We start from the raw sequence: 16,573 nt of genomic DNA on the forward strand, positions 1-16,573 counted from the left end.
GGAGATAATCAGGCTAAAGTTCTGTATGTCCAGATATTTTTATCTTAGAGCATTTCCAGCCTTTGTGACTACCATTCCTTTGAACATTTGTCAGTACGACTGGTGTAGTGAGGACTGCCTTCAGCTGGAGATGGTATGAAATAACAGCTCGTTGCTGCATTTGTCGTTCCATCACTGGCCACTTCTTTCCACTCTGGCCTCGAGGTCTGTGAAAAACAAATAGTCCACCTGATTTGGTATTGACCAGAACTGCCTGAGCTGGCTGATGGCTCAGGACTGAATGGGGACCTTGACTTCTGTACACAGGCTCACTTTTCACAAGGAGACCTGTGCAGAAGACAAAGGGCAACAGGTACAAGCTGCACCAGGAGAGGTTTCATTACAGTGTAAGAAAGGAGTTCTTCTTGCTGTGGGAATAATCAGTTACTGGAATAACCTCCCCAGGGATGCGGTGGGAGGCCCCAGCTGGAGGTTTTCAAGGACAGGGTGCCAGCTAACCTCATCTGGGGTACCTTCCCACAAAAGGCTGGACCGGAAAAATCTTTCAGGGTCCCTTCCAGCCTGAGCTGTTCTGTGATTCTATATTAACTAATGCTATTTGGATGATTAACTGCAACTCTGATACCTGATTAGTGTTAATAGGCTGGATTAGAAGCTTCTTGGAAACTACCAGGAGAAACAAGACTGTTGAATACCTGAATGTTACTTAAAAACAAATGCTAGTAATAAAGCTACTTAAGTATGTGACAAAGAAACTCATGCTGTGGCTCTTCAGTATACAAACAAGCTTCATTCTTCAAACTCCAGAACACTGAGCTGGTTCCTTTATCCTTTTTTTTTTGTCCCTTTCATCCAGCTGACTGTCTCAAGCTTATGCCACATGCAAAGCAACACATTTATCTCTCCATTGTGCTCTTCCTGTAGCTGGTACTGAGAGTCTGATCCGCAGGGCAGGAGGGATGTTTCCCTGTGTTAAGTTTCTCAGTGTGCTCAAGGCTGGGCTGTCTGGAGGACAAGGATGCTCAGTCTCTCGCTGCAGGAAGTTGAGGGGTATGCAATTTTTAGAGCTGAATGCTTTTTTAGGGCTCTTAGCACATGTTTTTAAAAGCACACTAAGCTCAGTCTTAAGGCTGTTCCTTCTGCTCGTGTTTACTCCAAGTACGGTCTGAGGTTGGCATAAGCAGGAGTAATACAAATCATCCAGCGCTGCATGTTGTGCCAAAAATATTCTGTGCTTAAATTTAACTCTGCATTTCAGTTTGTTGGTATTTTCTAGGCAGCTTAAGCAAGCAGAGAGCAACCAAGTGGCTACTATAATTGCAAGAGCTGGGAAAGACATCTGGAGTCAGACTTTATTCAAAGCCTTACTGGCGGCCTGCTTATGTAGGCTCCAAGAGCACCCACAGCAGCTGATGGGCAGCCTAAACAATAGTGCATGTGAACTTCAACGTCAGTAGCTTCACTAAACGCTTGTTTTTCCACCGCATTTTGAGTCACCAGCTCTGCCGAAGGCGAGTAGCTCCTCTTGGTCTCTCTCCCGCGGTCTCTGTCCTTGTTCACAGACAGCTGAACCGTGCCTGAACCAGCTGCTAGACAACTGTAAACAGCGCAGCAGCTTCCTCACAGCCGGTGACCTGCACCCCAGGCAGCGCACCCAGCCAGTGCTGCAGCAGCAGCTCAGCCCCGCTGCAGCGTCAGCAGCCAGGCGCGGGCAGGCAGGGTCTCCTCGCCCTTTGCTCTGCCACCGGCCTGGCGCAACGCCGCCCAGCCGTCCTCCGGCCCTGCCACCCACCTGGCAGGGAGCCAGCTGCGGAACTGTTACCAGCAGGGATGGCTACCGCTGGATGTCTGGCATTGCCAGGCCAGCCCCTGGGCATTTCAGAATCTGAACAAGGTGGCTGAAAATTTTTCAGTCTAATCATTTCTGTTCTCCGTTTGGTAAATGTTGAAAGTGGCAACAGAGCAGCATCTTGTGTCTTTTTGTTTTGTTACAACCTGCATCTTTGCTGTGGGTTTTTACTGGCATGCTAGACTTGCCGAGATGGAAACAATTGGTTCCATTTTATTCTTTTTTTCCCCCCTGTGTTTTGCACAGAGTAAACAGACTTCTGCCTGAAAGGGATACACTGGTGCTATTAGTAACCCAGGACACACAACAAGTTTGATGTGCTGCACAAGGTACTAGACTTACCTAGCCAAAAAAGCTAAGAAATGATGACTTGCAGAGGGCAGTGCTGTCAGAAGTGAAAGAGCTGTCATTTCAAATCCTGTGCTCCACAGATGAAGTCAAGCCTATCGCTGCTGCCTCTTGCTTTCCTTTCTGTGTTCTGTATCAGTGCCTACTGGAAACAGCAGAAATTAGAACTCAGATGCACATAAAGAAATGGGAAAAACAACTGAGAAATTCACAGCCAAAGGTAAAAGAAATTTCGAAGTTTGGCTCTTTGATGTGCCATGATTTACTGTCCCATTTCCTTCCCTTCCTAAGAACCAGGAAGGTGAAAATGAAGGGTTTTGATGCCTCTTCCCAGGGAAGCAAGACAAACATGGCAGAGGAAGGAGTGTAAAAACCCAAGGAAAGGAACAAATTTTCCAATAAAGGTTGCAGACAATATGCTAGGAAGGGTATTTATTTAATCCCAGTGAAGTTTGGGCTAATGGGTAGTCATCTGTGGACAGGAACCTAACAACATGGCATTATCTTAATCTAAGTAACTTGCCTTCCACGCTGGCACTTATGCCTCCATATGAAGCAATCACAGGAAGCAGTAGCCTATTACATCCAGATTTGTATGTACAATTTAGCTAAAACACAGCTCACTATTTCATACAGTACCTTCCTACTTGAAGTGACTTAAAACATAGCGTGCTCCAAACCCTGCACACACTTGACACAACCAAGCTGGTATTCTCTTTATGGTACTCTTCAATCTCAAAAATCTTGTACCAGACAGATTCGGCATACATGGGATGGATGTGGGAGCCAGATGCACAAGATCTCACAGAGGAGGAGCAGCAGCAGGTACCAGTAAGGTCCATTTACAGACTGGTAATATCAGACGTACGCTTCTCCCACTTGTCCCAACATTTGTAAACTGAGAAGATTATAGAAAACATGAGGTAATAGACAGTTCTTCTTATACGTTCTTTTCTCCAGGCATCTCATTTCATGATACAAAAAAATTAAGATTCCTCCTATACACAAACTGCCCATCCACATCAATAGTTGTTGGCACCGTTTAGAAGGCTAAGTGTGAGTTACGCTGTGAGGGACGGAGGCAGACTACAGTAGAGACAGTTCATCTAAAAAAGCCATAGTCTTGTCACATGGAGCAACTCAGCTCCAGAAAACCCTTGCAGCAGTCTCGTCTACTTTTGGGATTAGCTATCCAGAGATTATTATCTTTATCTACACATTAGCATCCCTGGAAGAAGAGGTCTCTTATTTATCAATTATAAGATTCTTTTTTCATTCCAAAATCCATCTGAAAAGCATTACAACTGCTTTTTGGGTACAGTGTGTGCAGCGGGAAGGAAGGTTAAGTAACTTCCCTGTGATTCTTTCATGTACCAGGAATGAGAAGCAGAATCAAAAGCATCATTTTCTGCTTCAGATAAGCTTGGTAAGGCAATATGTACCTGCAGCTGACAGGCTCAATGCTGCACACACTGACTGTCACAGAAGCTAAATAAGGTCACGGCTTTTTTGATTTTTTCCAGACTTTGGACTGGCCACCTTTTTTCTTGCAAAGACACCATGAAGTTCTGGTAACATGTTAGCTAGATTTTAAAAAAGGGAACAGTTGGCACAAGGGGTAAGCTGCCCAGACAAAGTACAAGTGGAAGAAGAGTAAATCATTAGCTAGACAGACAGGCCTTGAACCAGATCGCTCCAGCAGATGCTAACTTTGTAATCCCCTCTTGCTCTGAAGTGAACTTTGGTCCTGTAATGACTGACAGCTGATGCAGATAAAGAGAGTGCAGTCTATAAAAATCTAGCTGAAGCTTGGGAAGTTCTGTTTGGGGCTCTCCCTACCTCCTCTGCCCAAGGCTGGTCCTGCAGCCGAAGTGACAGCTCACACTGGGAAGATGTGCTGGTGGAAAGTGACAGCGGTCCTTTTGCTCTGCTCACTGCTGCTCAGCCAGGTAAAAAGAGAGAACTATTTAAAGTGTTAATTAAAATGGTAGTTAATAGCAACTGTTAGGATTTGCATGAATAAGAATAACTGGCAGGAGCTAGAGGTGACAGTAGTGCTCTTTTAGAGGATTCACCATCACAAAAAAGACTGCCTAGGGAATACTGGGTGATTCCGAGGCGTAACTTAGCAAGTAATTCTGCCTTCCCTCCCAAGAAGATTAAAACCATTATATTTTGTACTTCTTCTTTGGGGTTAGGACACAAGCAACTTGACTTCGATAGAGCATGCTATGATCTGAAAGTAAGAAAGATTTCAAGTTCTTCACTTAAAATTAAGACTATTGACCTCCACATCAGAATGACCAACTGCTTACAGCTGCTGACAGTCCCTCTACGACTCTGTTTCAGACACACTGCGCTTCCCTGCACCACCGACAGCCACGGCAGAGGCGGATGACACCTTTCTGGAGAGGAGTCTCCCTAAGACCTGTTGGAGCCTCGTGCAGGGATAACAGCGAATGCATTACAATGCTGTGCAGGTAACTAATCCTGATCAACATCTGGGCTCAGTGACACTTAATACAATATATTATGTGGGGGAAGTTCCCACCTACTCTCAGCCAAACGAGATACAGAATTAATTCTGTCCATTAAAAAAGAGATACCAGGAATAGGGATGGGGCAATAGATATAGACTTCTTTTGTAAGCAATGCAAACAGAGCAGAGTCCAAGTGCCCTTGACTGCGAGCCTCAGCTCTTTCACTGCGACCCCACATAACCCGTCTCTTCAAAAAAGAACATAAGATTCTAGACAGATTAGATAATTGCTTAGAGACCTTACAATTAATTCTTCTTAAAGCCAATATTGTTCACTTTCAGGCATGTATTAATTAAAAGCTGTACGTTACCTTAAATGAATCCCTTTAAGCTGATTACTTAAGCTCATCCTTTAAAAGACAACTAAAATATCAAAAGACAGTTAGTTCTCATGAACATGAGACATAAGCAAATTGTCCAACTGATTAAAATTCCTACTTAGTGACCGAAGGGCAATTTTCTGTGGCACCTGCTGTACAGGTACCAGAAAGCAAATAGAGAGAGGGTAGAAGATGCCCATTTTCTACTATACATAAATGTAACAGGACATTGGAAATGCATCACTTGGTTCTACTGATTAACAGAGGTGAACTGTAACAGCGGCTGCAGGAGGATACAGACAGAAAGGGATTTCAGTCCTGTTATCATTTCTACACTGCAGCCTGAATGTATAGCCCTGGGTGAGATGCATTTTGGAGTTGTTACGTAAAGCAAAGAACACAAAATTAATCAAGATAAACCAAACAGAGTTAAAGAGGTAAATACAATGTAACAGCTACACAAGCTGAATACCAGCAGTGCTGTAACAGCTGCGTGAGAGGAGCACTGCTAAGGATTTATGTCTGAGCCCTGCTCAGCTGACAGCCCAAGCTGGCAGTGCCCGACGATCTTCTGTTTTCCAGGAGGAACCGCTGTTTCCTTACAACAGCCTCAGAGTGACCTGTCACGATGAAGAACATTCATCACCGTTACTGCTAACAGTGCCCCGCTCACTTGTGAAATATTTATTGACTGTTCAAAATCTAGGACAGTGAATCCAGCAATAAGTATATTTAACATTTCTGTCATACGAACTGATAAAAGGACTTCAAAGAACTTGAGAGCATTTCCTAACCAAGGCTGTACCTTTGCAGCACACGCTTCAGGATGCCTCTCTGGCCAAGCTCAATAAAAGGACTCTGCACCTCCAGTTCATTTTGTTTTGTTGTAATGGTTCTCTTCAGGTTTTTGGTTTTTTGTTTTGTGTTTTTTTTTTTAAGGTGTGAATTAAAAATTTATATTCAGCAAACCATGGTTTTCCTTCTATCCTGAGAACAAAGTGTGTGGCGAGTCCACAGCTGGCATCTCAAGTAGAGGTGCTTAGGAGGACTTTAGACATTTATCCTTCAACCTGGCGAGTGTACAAAGCAGATCACGCTTCCGTCTCATTCCAGTCTCAACAGCTGGACTCTTATCAGTACCTCAGATAAGGCCTGTTAGAAAGAGGGAGCAAACAAACAGATAATACTGATAGCATTTTCAATATCCCAAATATATCCAGTGATAACTGGAAAGAAAAGTATTTACTTTTAATTACTTCTGATCTGATCTACTTAAATGTTCTAGACTGACTTTTGCCACTAAAGTATCACCTATTTTAAAATAAACTGATCAAAATCCTATTTTGATCTGTTGCATGTTAACTCAGAGAAGGAAATCAAGCCACTTTTGATGTGACATGTATCAGCAAGCCTGGGACACAAATACCAAATGCTGTTTTCCTTTTTGTTATACACAGAGCACTAGCCTGAAAAAAGAAAACTCTGCTTAAAGATGCACCACCAGGGAGCAGAACACCCATGCAACAGATACGAGCACAGCGTTTGAAGTTTAATACAGAAAATCTATTTGATATTTATTAAACTTAGTTTCTCCAGTTACAGTTTTGCATTGTACAAAGCATTTTAATGACACAGTAGTTAAAAAGATCTTTACAAATTGAAATGTGATACCCTTTTCTCCAAATATTTTAATTGCCATAAATTTGTTTAAAAATACACATTAAACGCATGTTTCAGACACTAAACTTTCTATAATCTCAATACCACAAAATACATAGAATATACTATACAGATGTGGAAAAAATCTAGTTAGTATATAATACTTTGCTCACCATTAACAGCTTTATTACGTGAAATGCACATACTGACTTAGAAATCCTAATTTTGAGCCCCAAAGTACCCTTTGAAATTTTAAATGTATTGCAACAAATAAAATCACAGTTTGTTTTTTTTTCTTTTTAGGTTTTGGTTGAAGACAGATGCCTAAATATTTTGATAGAAAACAAAATGTAACACATGGACTTGTCATGTACAAAGCATAAAACAGAGACATCCCATTAGTTACTAACAGTACCTTTCTGTATGATTAATAAGGGCTTCATTTATAAGTGACAGGTTAAAAGTTACCTTCTCCCACCCGCAAGCCCTCCCCCAAAAGAAAAACCCTTCTTCACCAAATAATAATTTCAAATAAGATAAAGGATTTTTAATAAATATATAAGCACTTTATCCTCCATATACAAAATTTCTGAAAACAATTTAAAAGGGGGACCAGATACAAATGTCAGGAACTGTGCTTGCAAAAGTCATGCCTGGTCCTTAGAGTTGAGTTTTCTGATGTATAATGCCAATGCAGCCAAAAACAAATGCTGCAGAACTTGTGCACCCAACTACATCAGCGACTAGGGTTGCATATAAAAACCGAGGACAGGGAACACTGCATTCCAACCCGCCTGTCAGCTCCGCTAGCACGTGCGGAGTTACGCCAGGAATGGATACGCTTCCATCGAGTTGCCAGATGAAACTAAACCAAGTGAAGCATGGACATCAAGACAGCCTACACAAAGGCCGTGCAGTACCACTGCACTCCCAGTCGCCCAGTGTGGGGTGCTCGGTCGAAGCCCAGCTGAAGGCAGCAGAGCAGGGGGCAGCATGGCTATAGGGCCACCCCCCGCCCGACACCAGTTCCTCGGAAAGCCATGGAGCTGGACATGCACCACGATTCCCCAACTGATCTGAGTTCACAGAACTTTCCTACTTAGGAAATTTGTCTCCCAGAACAGGCCTGGATTTGTCTGAGTTGGCTAGCGAAAGCTTTGGGTACTCTTCATACTTCGAAGATGTCTAGCATTAAAAGTTTGTTGCTGGGAAACACAGGGGTTTCCGTAACACCAATTCATCAGATGGAGTAATTGAAACCCTGACCGAAGTATTTGTCAGAAATCTAAGAATTTGGAAGCTGTTTACTCCCCAATGGGTAATTCAAACTTGACTTGCTCAGGCCCTTTTTTATCTGCCTTTACATAAACACTGCAGTGACAGCAACTATCTGTTCGGGAAATGAAATATTAAATACAGCAAAGGTAGTCTCTAGCAGTTGGCCATTTTGGCAAACTACATAATTATCTGCCTACGGCTTTATTTTACTTGCCCCAGGCAAGCGCTACATTAGCTCCATAAAGTACTGACTCTCCGTATGTTGGGGCCACTCATAAATACATTTCAGGGCGTTTCTTTTGTTATCACAGCAATCAAGCCTCAGCAATCTAAAGGAATATACATTGCACTCCTGTATAATATGCAATATTTATCACCAGTAAGATGGTGACTCAGCACTCAATAAATAATATATCAATATAGTCAGTTGCACCATAATCTAAAAAACAAGTATAACATATACTTTGGACAGACTGAGCTCATATATATATACATATATATTAAAAGACACATACAATACAAATTGCATACTGCAATCAAAAGCCAGGAAGAGCCATCCATATGCTCTGCTTTATGGCTAATAGTTTCAAATCAAAAGAAGTCGTCTTGGGTTGTTTTACTCTGGTGTCCTGAAGATTTGTTTAGAATTATAAATGGTTGCACCTTATCACCTAGGAACCTGCAAGTTTGACAGCAAATTCAAATAGTATTGATATCTGAGCAAGCCTAGTCTGATTAAGCCATTTTTAAGATTCACCAACTGGGACCACATTCAGTGAGGGAATTAAAATTACGGTATTGATATGTATTTGATCGACAACTGCCTAGGGAACCATTTAGGAAGCCAGGAGTTAGGGATTCCCTACCGGAGTCACTAGTGCAACGTGCATTAGTGCTGCGGTGACATGCATTTCCACTGCTGTTGTGTAGAGGTACGAAAGGACAGGTTCAGACTGTTTGCCTGCACTTTGACAGAGGGATGGAAGCCTGTTACATACTTGCATTGGGATTTTTTAGCTACAAAATCTGACAAAGTACGTAACTTTTCTCTTGGAAAAAATGGTAAATCCCAAATTAAGATATGCTTTTGGAATTGCAAAGTTTAAATGTATCTAATAGCCACAGATGCGTAAGGCATTACTTTTCAATGAACAAGACTCCTGCATATCTCCCGTACAGACAGAAGACCTGGGACAGCACTCTAGAGGACAGTCTACTACGAAATACACTGTTCAGGTGGGACACTTTCAACCAGTTCAGGTCCACATTTTGACACGATGTAAAAAGTCTTCTGGTTATTTGAAGACAATTTTTTTAAGATCCACCAATCTAGGGATAAGCGATACATTTTTAAGAGACCAATTCAGTGTGACACCAAAAGGTATTTGTGGGACTCTAGTTAAGGAAAAAAAATTCCCAGAGATGAGACCATTCCTGCTAACAGTAATGGTAACTGTGCACAAAGGAGCAAGCCAAAACACAGCCATGCTGGCTAGTGCAGCACTACACAAAAAATAAACTATGAATGCAACTTGTACGAAGGTATTTTTTATATAGCGTCAAAAGTGTGCTAGGCACTTTAGAGTATTACAGGAAAAATAGTTGACAGTGTCCCATTAACCAAGATGCGGAGTTTGAGGGTACAGAGTTCTGTCTTGAACAGCAAACACTAACAGAAACGTGACCTTGCACAGTGATTCAATAAAAAGGATGCTCCGACAGACCTGAAGAGTAAATTCAGCTATCATGGAAAAAGTCACAGGTCTGTTAACCATGTATCAATTTGTATGTAGCAAAGCTTTTCTGGAAGTACAAAACACGCTGGAACGCAAAGGAAGCTCTACGAATATGCAGCTACCTTTTAGTAGGTTACTAATTTGCAAAACTTCTAAACTCTTAAAGCCCATAGGACATACTGCAGTACTAAGTAGCGTAGAATTCTATTCCTTCTCTCGAGGTTGCCGTGATTTTGGCACTTAACTACAACTACACAAAAAATTTAGTGCAATAATTTTCCTGAACATGCACGTTCATATCTGGTACAGAATAAAGGGTTAAATGGAAAAGAAAACAAAGCAGCATTCCACAATCTCACTCCAAAGGATTCAGAGTTTGACTCTTCAAAAGGAGACCACTGCAATGAGAAGTCAGTTTGTGTGACAGACACTAGTACGTTTAAAAAGGAAGTGGAATTTTACCAAAGTACTGCAGAAGACCACTGCATACAGTATACCTGGTCCTGCTGTAAAACATCTTGTAAACAGTTCATAAAATCTTCATCTAAAAGTAAGGCATAAGGCACACCAGACATGTTAGGGGCACTAAGCAATACTGAAAGCAGTAGCATTTTAAACCTTTTACTCAGACAAGCACCTTACATGGAAAGGTACTTTGGTTTACACTTTTTGAGAGCAATCAACTGCAACTCCATGAACCATTTCCGTTGCACCAAGTTGCTCCCTTGCAAGTGAGTATTACGCTCCATCAAACATTAACGGGACCTTCATTAACACGGGGTAAATACAAGTTTTAAATCCATTCTGCATCAAAACAGTCAATTTCCCTGTAATAGCAGGCGTGCTCCCACCCCATGATGGCTGTTGCACTGTTATCCTGTAGTGTCCATTAGCTATCAGACCCTAAAAGGAAAAAAATGGACCTCTATTTCTACTAGATTCCTGGTTTCTCAGTCAATGGAAAAGATGCAAATGACAGATCTGGTAGGAATTGTAACTCTTGTCGGTTTTTTAACCGCAAAGTTCACCCATTTTCTAAGTGTCAAAAAATGACAAGCACGCAAACAAAACTTATTTTAAACAAAGAGATGCAAAAAAGCACAAGATTGTCCTTTCCAGAAACGTTTCCTGTATGCATCGCACCTATCAGACTGAAGTCCATTCCTACACCATTACTTCGATATCACATTAAATGCAAATTACTGTAATGTTTTGCGATTGTTATAGTGTTAATCGATGTTTTGAAACTGCCTTGGAAACAATCCAAGTCAGATCCAGCTAAATACTTTTCCATATAAATTTATTTATAATTCATTTAAATGAAGTATCTTAATACGTAGAAGAATATCTGGAACTTCTCTATTTAGTACAAATTCTGCAATAATAAATCTGTAGTTGTCATTTATTAGTTGACTCATAGGCATTAGGCATGAAAAGTATGGTGTCCCTACACGTTAGAACCTATCAACCCTAGTTCCTTTTACAGGCTCTACCACCACAAGACATTACAGAGTAACAAAGCTCACAAAGTACTTAAATAAAGTGTCTATGTTTAATTTCTGCTAAGTACTCGAAAGGGTAAATTTAGGGGAGAAATAGCTACAAACTGCCCAAAATTGGGCTTTTCAAAATTAAAATTAAAAAAATAAAATAAATAGGGTTTAAACTGACGATTTATGTATTGTGACTGGAATTCCAATGATCTATCCATGACAGATCAGCAAAACTATACCTTTTTATGTAGCAGATTTTAAAATATTTAAATAACTTAGAACGGGAATACTGAAGAAGTCCATTAACCAGATGATTTGGGGTTAAAACACAAAACACAAATGAGGATGGGAGACATGTGAAAGCATTCCTTGCTCTTAGTGTCAACTAAGCAATGTGTTATGGCAGTCTTCCTTATTGACATGACACAGTGTTGTGGAGATAAATCAGAGGCAGCGAGAAAAATGCGTTCCATTTTCCATTCCTTCAGTTCCAAATATCACTTGGCATCCAGGCGCAACCAATGTAATCCCTGACGGGTGTAACGCACTAGGTCTGTCATGATGCTTGAATTGAAAACCAGAGGGCCCATAACTTTATCCAGTTCGGCAAAGAACTCTAAAACAACAGACACACAAGTTAAACTATGCACATATTCTCATGGGGGAAATACTACAACCACCATCTTTTCAGCACGAATCTTTTAGATTAAGACAGACAAAGTAGTGAAGATGGCTGAACGATGGAATAAAAGAAAGGAAAGAGGTCCTTGATAATCAATTGCTTTACTGTTTTGGAGAAGACTGGTTGATCAGAACAACTAGAGTATGGTTAAACTATTGTAAACTTCCTTGGGCCTTCCCCCTCAAATGCGTATGCCACTTCACTTAAGAATTACAGAAAAAAAACCCATACCAAGTTCCTCTCCCTACAATGAACATTTCACAGGACATGCAACAAAGATTTTAATTTTTTTAAAAAAACATATAGCTGGTAGGAGGCATCACATCTCCAATACCACTTAGACAACCAGCCCAGGGTATCGCCATAAATCAAAAGTACAACCTTCCACCTTACTTTTGCAGAGGACCTGGTTTAAGCATCCTGTGTGCCATGAAATGCAACTCCAAAATTCAAAGCCTGCGAGTATTTCAGCATGCTCAGGTACATCTGATGTTACAATCCACCCGTGCCTGCCCTTACCTTTCTGTTCTCTAGACAGCTGTTCAGCTTGGTCCCAAATTTCAGTGGCATAGAGGAAGTTGGATGTAACCTGGACGTAGCTGGCTGCCATCTGATGGATCCTCTGGGGGATCGTCACCGAAGACCCGCTCCCTGAAGGGTTGGCTGCCCCAGAAGAGTAATTTCCTGAATTCCCTGGAGACAGCTTTGGAGAGACTGGAGACGGCATACTGACAGGCTTGCTGCTTACCCAAAGAAAAATATTAAATTGTAAAATGCAGAGAGAGACATACTTTAGGCACATCATGCTGTTAAGATGCCCTTCCAGACCTCTCTTCCCACACCTCAAGGCGTGAGACACTAAAGCACTCCTACTTCACACATCAACAAGTCAGATTTGCCCTACAACTAATGAAATGCATGACACTGTAACAACTGTTGAGGATCCTCCAACTCTTTATCTTTTAGCTTCACAGCCAAAACCTTAGCATCTCTTATTTCAATAAAATCTTACATTAATTGTTTAAATAAATTGAACCTTAGAGAAAATTAACAAAGACATTACAACTACATGGTAACTATACTGCCATAACATTACACTTTCAGGTAACATGATGCAAACCTGAAATACCCTCCTAAAACTCAGAGTGATCTACCAAAGGTCTCCTGTTAGGTTTAAAAAAATAGAAATAAATTGCTGTACTCTAGCAGAGACAATCCTGAAAGTACTTGTAACTATCTGGGCTCGCAGCATTAATAAAGTTATTGTTTTGGAGGGAAAAAGCAATAAATAAACCAGCAAAACTCACTGAGATAAGTGACTTGTGTTTAGTGACACACTGGCCCTTTTTTTGCAACAAGGAGCTGCCTGCCAGACTCTGCAGAGCACTACCACAAGCGGCAGTCTTCCAAACCTTTCATCAGAGCAATTACACAAACAACAGAATCAAAACCTACTCCCTTTGAACAGTCACCCCAACACTTTACAAGGCTGAAGAGCTCCTCTTTGAGCACCTCAGGCACACGGCTTATGTAGAAAACTAGCTACCAGATGAGAAATACAGGTAACAGCTTTTACTACTTACCTTCCCATACCAGGTGACGGTGCTTGAGAATTATTATAGGAATTCTGTTGGGGGGAAAAATAAATTTGTCACCTGATTTATGTTTCTACTTTAACTGGTTATATTTTATTTGGCTATTCAATTGGTTATTTTTGAGCAAATTAATTTCTGTAGCTTTTCTTTTAAGCAAGAACAGCAACATTTTGAATAATATCACAGTAAATTACAATTTGGGAAAATATCCTTTTTTACTGATGACTAAGACAAAAATGATGGGATTATTTTACCAACACGAAGAAGGCCACTAAACATACAGGACTGGAGTAGTTCTCTGCTCTAACCATTGGATTCCACTGCCTCTTATGAGAACATTTTGGTTTTATCAGCCCATTACTAATCTGTTATTACTGGCACTGAACAATTAAAGATGTCTCAAAAAGATGTGAGAGGTCGGGCATGTGACACACCTGTTTCCTCTCAGTATCAATAGCTGGAAGTTTCAGAGAAAACCAGTGACATTAGCTACCTATCCCCAATTGCTCCTTTGAAAAATCTCAGTCTAGATTAAGGACTGAGTAACATTACAGAAATATTGTAACTGTTTTTCCCAACTGCAACATCTTGATTCAAATAAATTCACTCAAAGAATGTGTCTCTCTATCTCCTTTCCCTGACAGGACTCTTAAAATCAGTTGCACAAGAATTTAGATAAATTCACAGATAGGAAAAATTAAAAAATAATAAATAAATAATAAAAAAGAACATTCCACTGCAAACAACAGAAATCCAGAAAGACCAACGTGGTTCTGAATTAGAAGAATTAGAAGTTGGCTCTGGTGCCACCTTTTGCGAAGGCTGAACAGCTGCAGCCCATGTAATACACCCCCCTAGATCTGAATTCCCTTAAGGTTAAACATGAAAGTGAAGTTTCAGCTTGTTATAGCTGCAGCAAGAAAAAGTTTTTAAATTCTCCTTGAAGCTTTCTGTATTCATTAAAGACAACAAAAGCTAGATCAAGTTATCGAGAGAGCTACCACGCTAGGACCAACAGGGTTATGACAGCCATGCTGTCTCTTCCCAGCTTTAAACTACCCAACTTTTAACTATTTTCAAGGTCCAGTTCTAAACTGGGTATATTCCAAGTTCATGTGTAGTGGTCTTAAAACGGGATTCAGGAATTTTAAGTGATGTAGAGCTTTAATTTGATTAGGTTTTAATATTTGAAGAAATTACATATGCAATTACCTTCAGATGTTCAGTCAAGGTTTTAGAATATTTCAACGCACTTTCCTTCTTCAGTTTGAAAAGCCTTAGGTATAGTAGAGATTGGCACCGAAGACTGACCAAAGACAGAACAACAAAACATTCACAGTTAAAGTCAAGTTTATCACAACTCAGTGAATTTCAGAAATCTAGCAGCTGTGGGTTTAAAGCTTTCTCTGCCAACTCTAACAAGCCAGCTCTCAAGTAGTAACTCAACCAGAAAAATCCATAACCACCTTTAAATTCTCAAGGAAATAAAACTAGCTCTGTGTGCCTTAAGTTGAAACTGAGTAATTTTCAGTGATCTTGCTGATATAATCAGTTTCCAGTTCTGAGCTTAGGAGATGACACTAAACTACCTCCAAGAGTTTAGTTTATTTTTCACTGAATCTAATGCATTCTGCCATGGCCTCCCCTTTCTTTCCCACCTGACACCAACTGGTTCTGGTCTGTAGAGTTGCAGAACCTGCTGCAGCCATTTAATTAATCTAGTAGGCTAGTGACAGTTCTTTACAGCCAGTCCAAATTTTTACTTTCGCTGGATGAGCATGTAGGACAGACCCCCCCATCCTTTCTGCTGTTATTCCTTAATATTTCAAAGGCTTGGGTCCTCATTGTCAACATCCCCTCTTCCCCAGTTTACAGCAATCAGATACATAGCGTTAACCTTTACATACAGCCAAGCGGAAAACTCATGTATTTGTGTCGGTAGCACCTGAAAACCCAGTGTAAAACAGCATTTCATGTAGATAAAACATTTGAAATTAACCAGTGCATTGTACTAAGTTCAGAATACACATACCAAAGCACTGCTAGCCTTTTATCTGCAGCCGTAGCATCCGGTGCCAAGTAATTCTTCAGTTTCATAGTGTATCTACACAGACAACAAGTAAACAACACAAAGATTACTGTATCATTTACCAATCACAAAACACTGAAGTTTTTATAAATTTCTAGTTTCAACTGTCTTCAGAAACCTCTCTCAGACCATAAGCAAAGTGCAGACTGGGTAGTAATTGGAGTAACCTTGTCTTTCATGTTATGCGTTGTAGAGAGGCTTCAAGAGCCTTAGCAGAAAGCATCTCAAGCATCATGAAAACACTTTAAGACTCAGCAACTGGAACAAACTGGTAAGTGATCCAGTTTTATTGGAGGAACGATAAGAGATCTGAAAAGTTGGCAGCAAAACTGTAGTAAAACTTGAAGTTCTGATTTCCAGACCTCTTTCCCACCCACCTGACTTTTCCATATGCTTTGCAATGCTTACTTGATTAATTCCACAGTTTCTGAATACATAGGGAACGGGGACTTGGATTCCTGAGCATTTTTCTCCAATGCATTCCCACATTCAATGAACGACACTACAGCATCTAGGTAGTACACAGCCTTCTCAAACCTGTCAGACTGAGATTGGAAAAAAACCTTTTAAGAACAAAAACCAGAGAGGAAGCACAAGAAAGCTCCAGTACAGAAGGGCAGCAAAATGGCAAAAGTAGTAAACAAGCCACAGTATAATGTGCAAACCTTGGATAAGTATTGGGGATTTACTTACCAATGCATCTGCATTATGTTTTAACTTCTTTGCTTCTTGTAAATAATGATCAGCTGAGTAAGTCCTGTAACAGAGGACACAAACTTAGGGGGGCTCCACTCACACTGCGTTTTTCCCCTTTATGACTCAAGTTTCTTAATATTGCTAAATTTTTTTTTTGTCTAATTCAAATTACAGAAGCTACACTATAATAAAGGTGTTAAAGTTGTTAAAATAGTTAACTAGCATGATTAGTTACAGTATGATAGAATTTGTTAAATAGTTTTAAGTTAGTTCTCTAGTTTCAGGTAAT

The 16,573-nt window shown here is 40.5% G+C and overlaps 2 protein-coding genes and 1 long non-coding RNA gene across 10 annotated transcripts in view; 1 reads left to right on the plus strand and 2 right to left on the minus strand.

Annotated features, from left to right (window-relative positions):
• Positions 1-52: 52 nt before the first annotated feature.
• Positions 53-3,857, minus strand: LOC114013681 (uncharacterized). Its single transcript, XR_003556800.2, has 3 exons — positions 2,837-3,857; positions 2,192-2,342; positions 53-206 (listed from the first exon to the last, which is right to left on the minus strand). It is a non-coding gene; the product is annotated as an uncharacterized LOC114013681 (long non-coding RNA).
• A 142-nt stretch (positions 3,858-3,999) lies between these two features.
• Positions 4,000-5,923, plus strand: LEAP2 (liver enriched antimicrobial peptide 2). The gene is made up of 3 exons (XM_005242778.3): positions 4,000-4,146; positions 4,547-4,677; positions 5,639-5,923. Exons 1-3 carry the CDS (start codon positions 4,090-4,092, stop codon positions 5,673-5,675), a joined length of 225 nt encoding a protein of 74 aa, XP_005242835.1. The 5' UTR covers positions 4,000-4,089; the 3' UTR covers positions 5,676-5,923.
• Positions 5,924-6,004: 81 nt separating this feature from the next.
• AFF4 (ALF transcription elongation factor 4) overlaps positions 6,005-16,573 on the minus strand; it is a 54,241-nt gene continuing 43,672 nt past the window's right edge. For 7 of the 8 annotated variants that reach the window (XM_055812976.1, XM_055812975.1, XM_055812977.1 and 4 more), the window contains 7 exons: positions 16,282-16,345; positions 15,997-16,133; positions 15,532-15,603; positions 14,712-14,805; positions 13,488-13,531; positions 12,424-12,644; positions 6,598-11,838 (listed from right to left, as the gene is read on the minus strand). In XM_055812976.1, the coding sequence (XP_055668951.1) occupies positions 11,720-11,838; positions 12,424-12,644; positions 13,488-13,531; positions 14,712-14,805; positions 15,532-15,603; positions 15,997-16,133; positions 16,282-16,345 (751 nt within the window). In that variant the 3' untranslated portion in view covers positions 6,598-11,719. Of the gene's footprint in view, positions 6,209-6,597; positions 11,839-12,423; positions 12,645-13,487; positions 13,532-14,711; positions 14,806-15,531; positions 15,604-15,996; positions 16,134-16,281; positions 16,346-16,573 lie in introns of those variants that run through there. The other variant, XM_055812980.1, reaches the window with a different exon arrangement.

Source organism: Falco peregrinus, chromosome 8, assembly GCF_023634155.1.
Source record: "Falco peregrinus isolate bFalPer1 chromosome 8, bFalPer1.pri, whole genome shotgun sequence".
Classification (NCBI taxonomy): Eukaryota; Metazoa; Chordata; class Aves; order Falconiformes; family Falconidae; genus Falco; species Falco peregrinus.

Bases quoted from the DNA above. Each gene is read 5' to 3' on its own strand.
- LEAP2 (XM_005242778.3), top strand. From the start codon at position 4,090: ATGTGCTGGTGGAAAGTGACAGCGGTCCTTTTGCTCTGCTCACTGCTG. The intron at 4,147-4,546 runs GTAAAAAGAGAG...ACTCTGTTTCAG, and splicing joins GCTCACTGCTGCTCAGCCAG to ACACACTGCGCTTCCCTGCA. The intron at 4,678-5,638 runs GTAACTAATCCT...TCTGTTTTCCAG, and splicing joins TGCATTACAATGCTGTGCAG to GAGGAACCGCTGTTTCCTTA.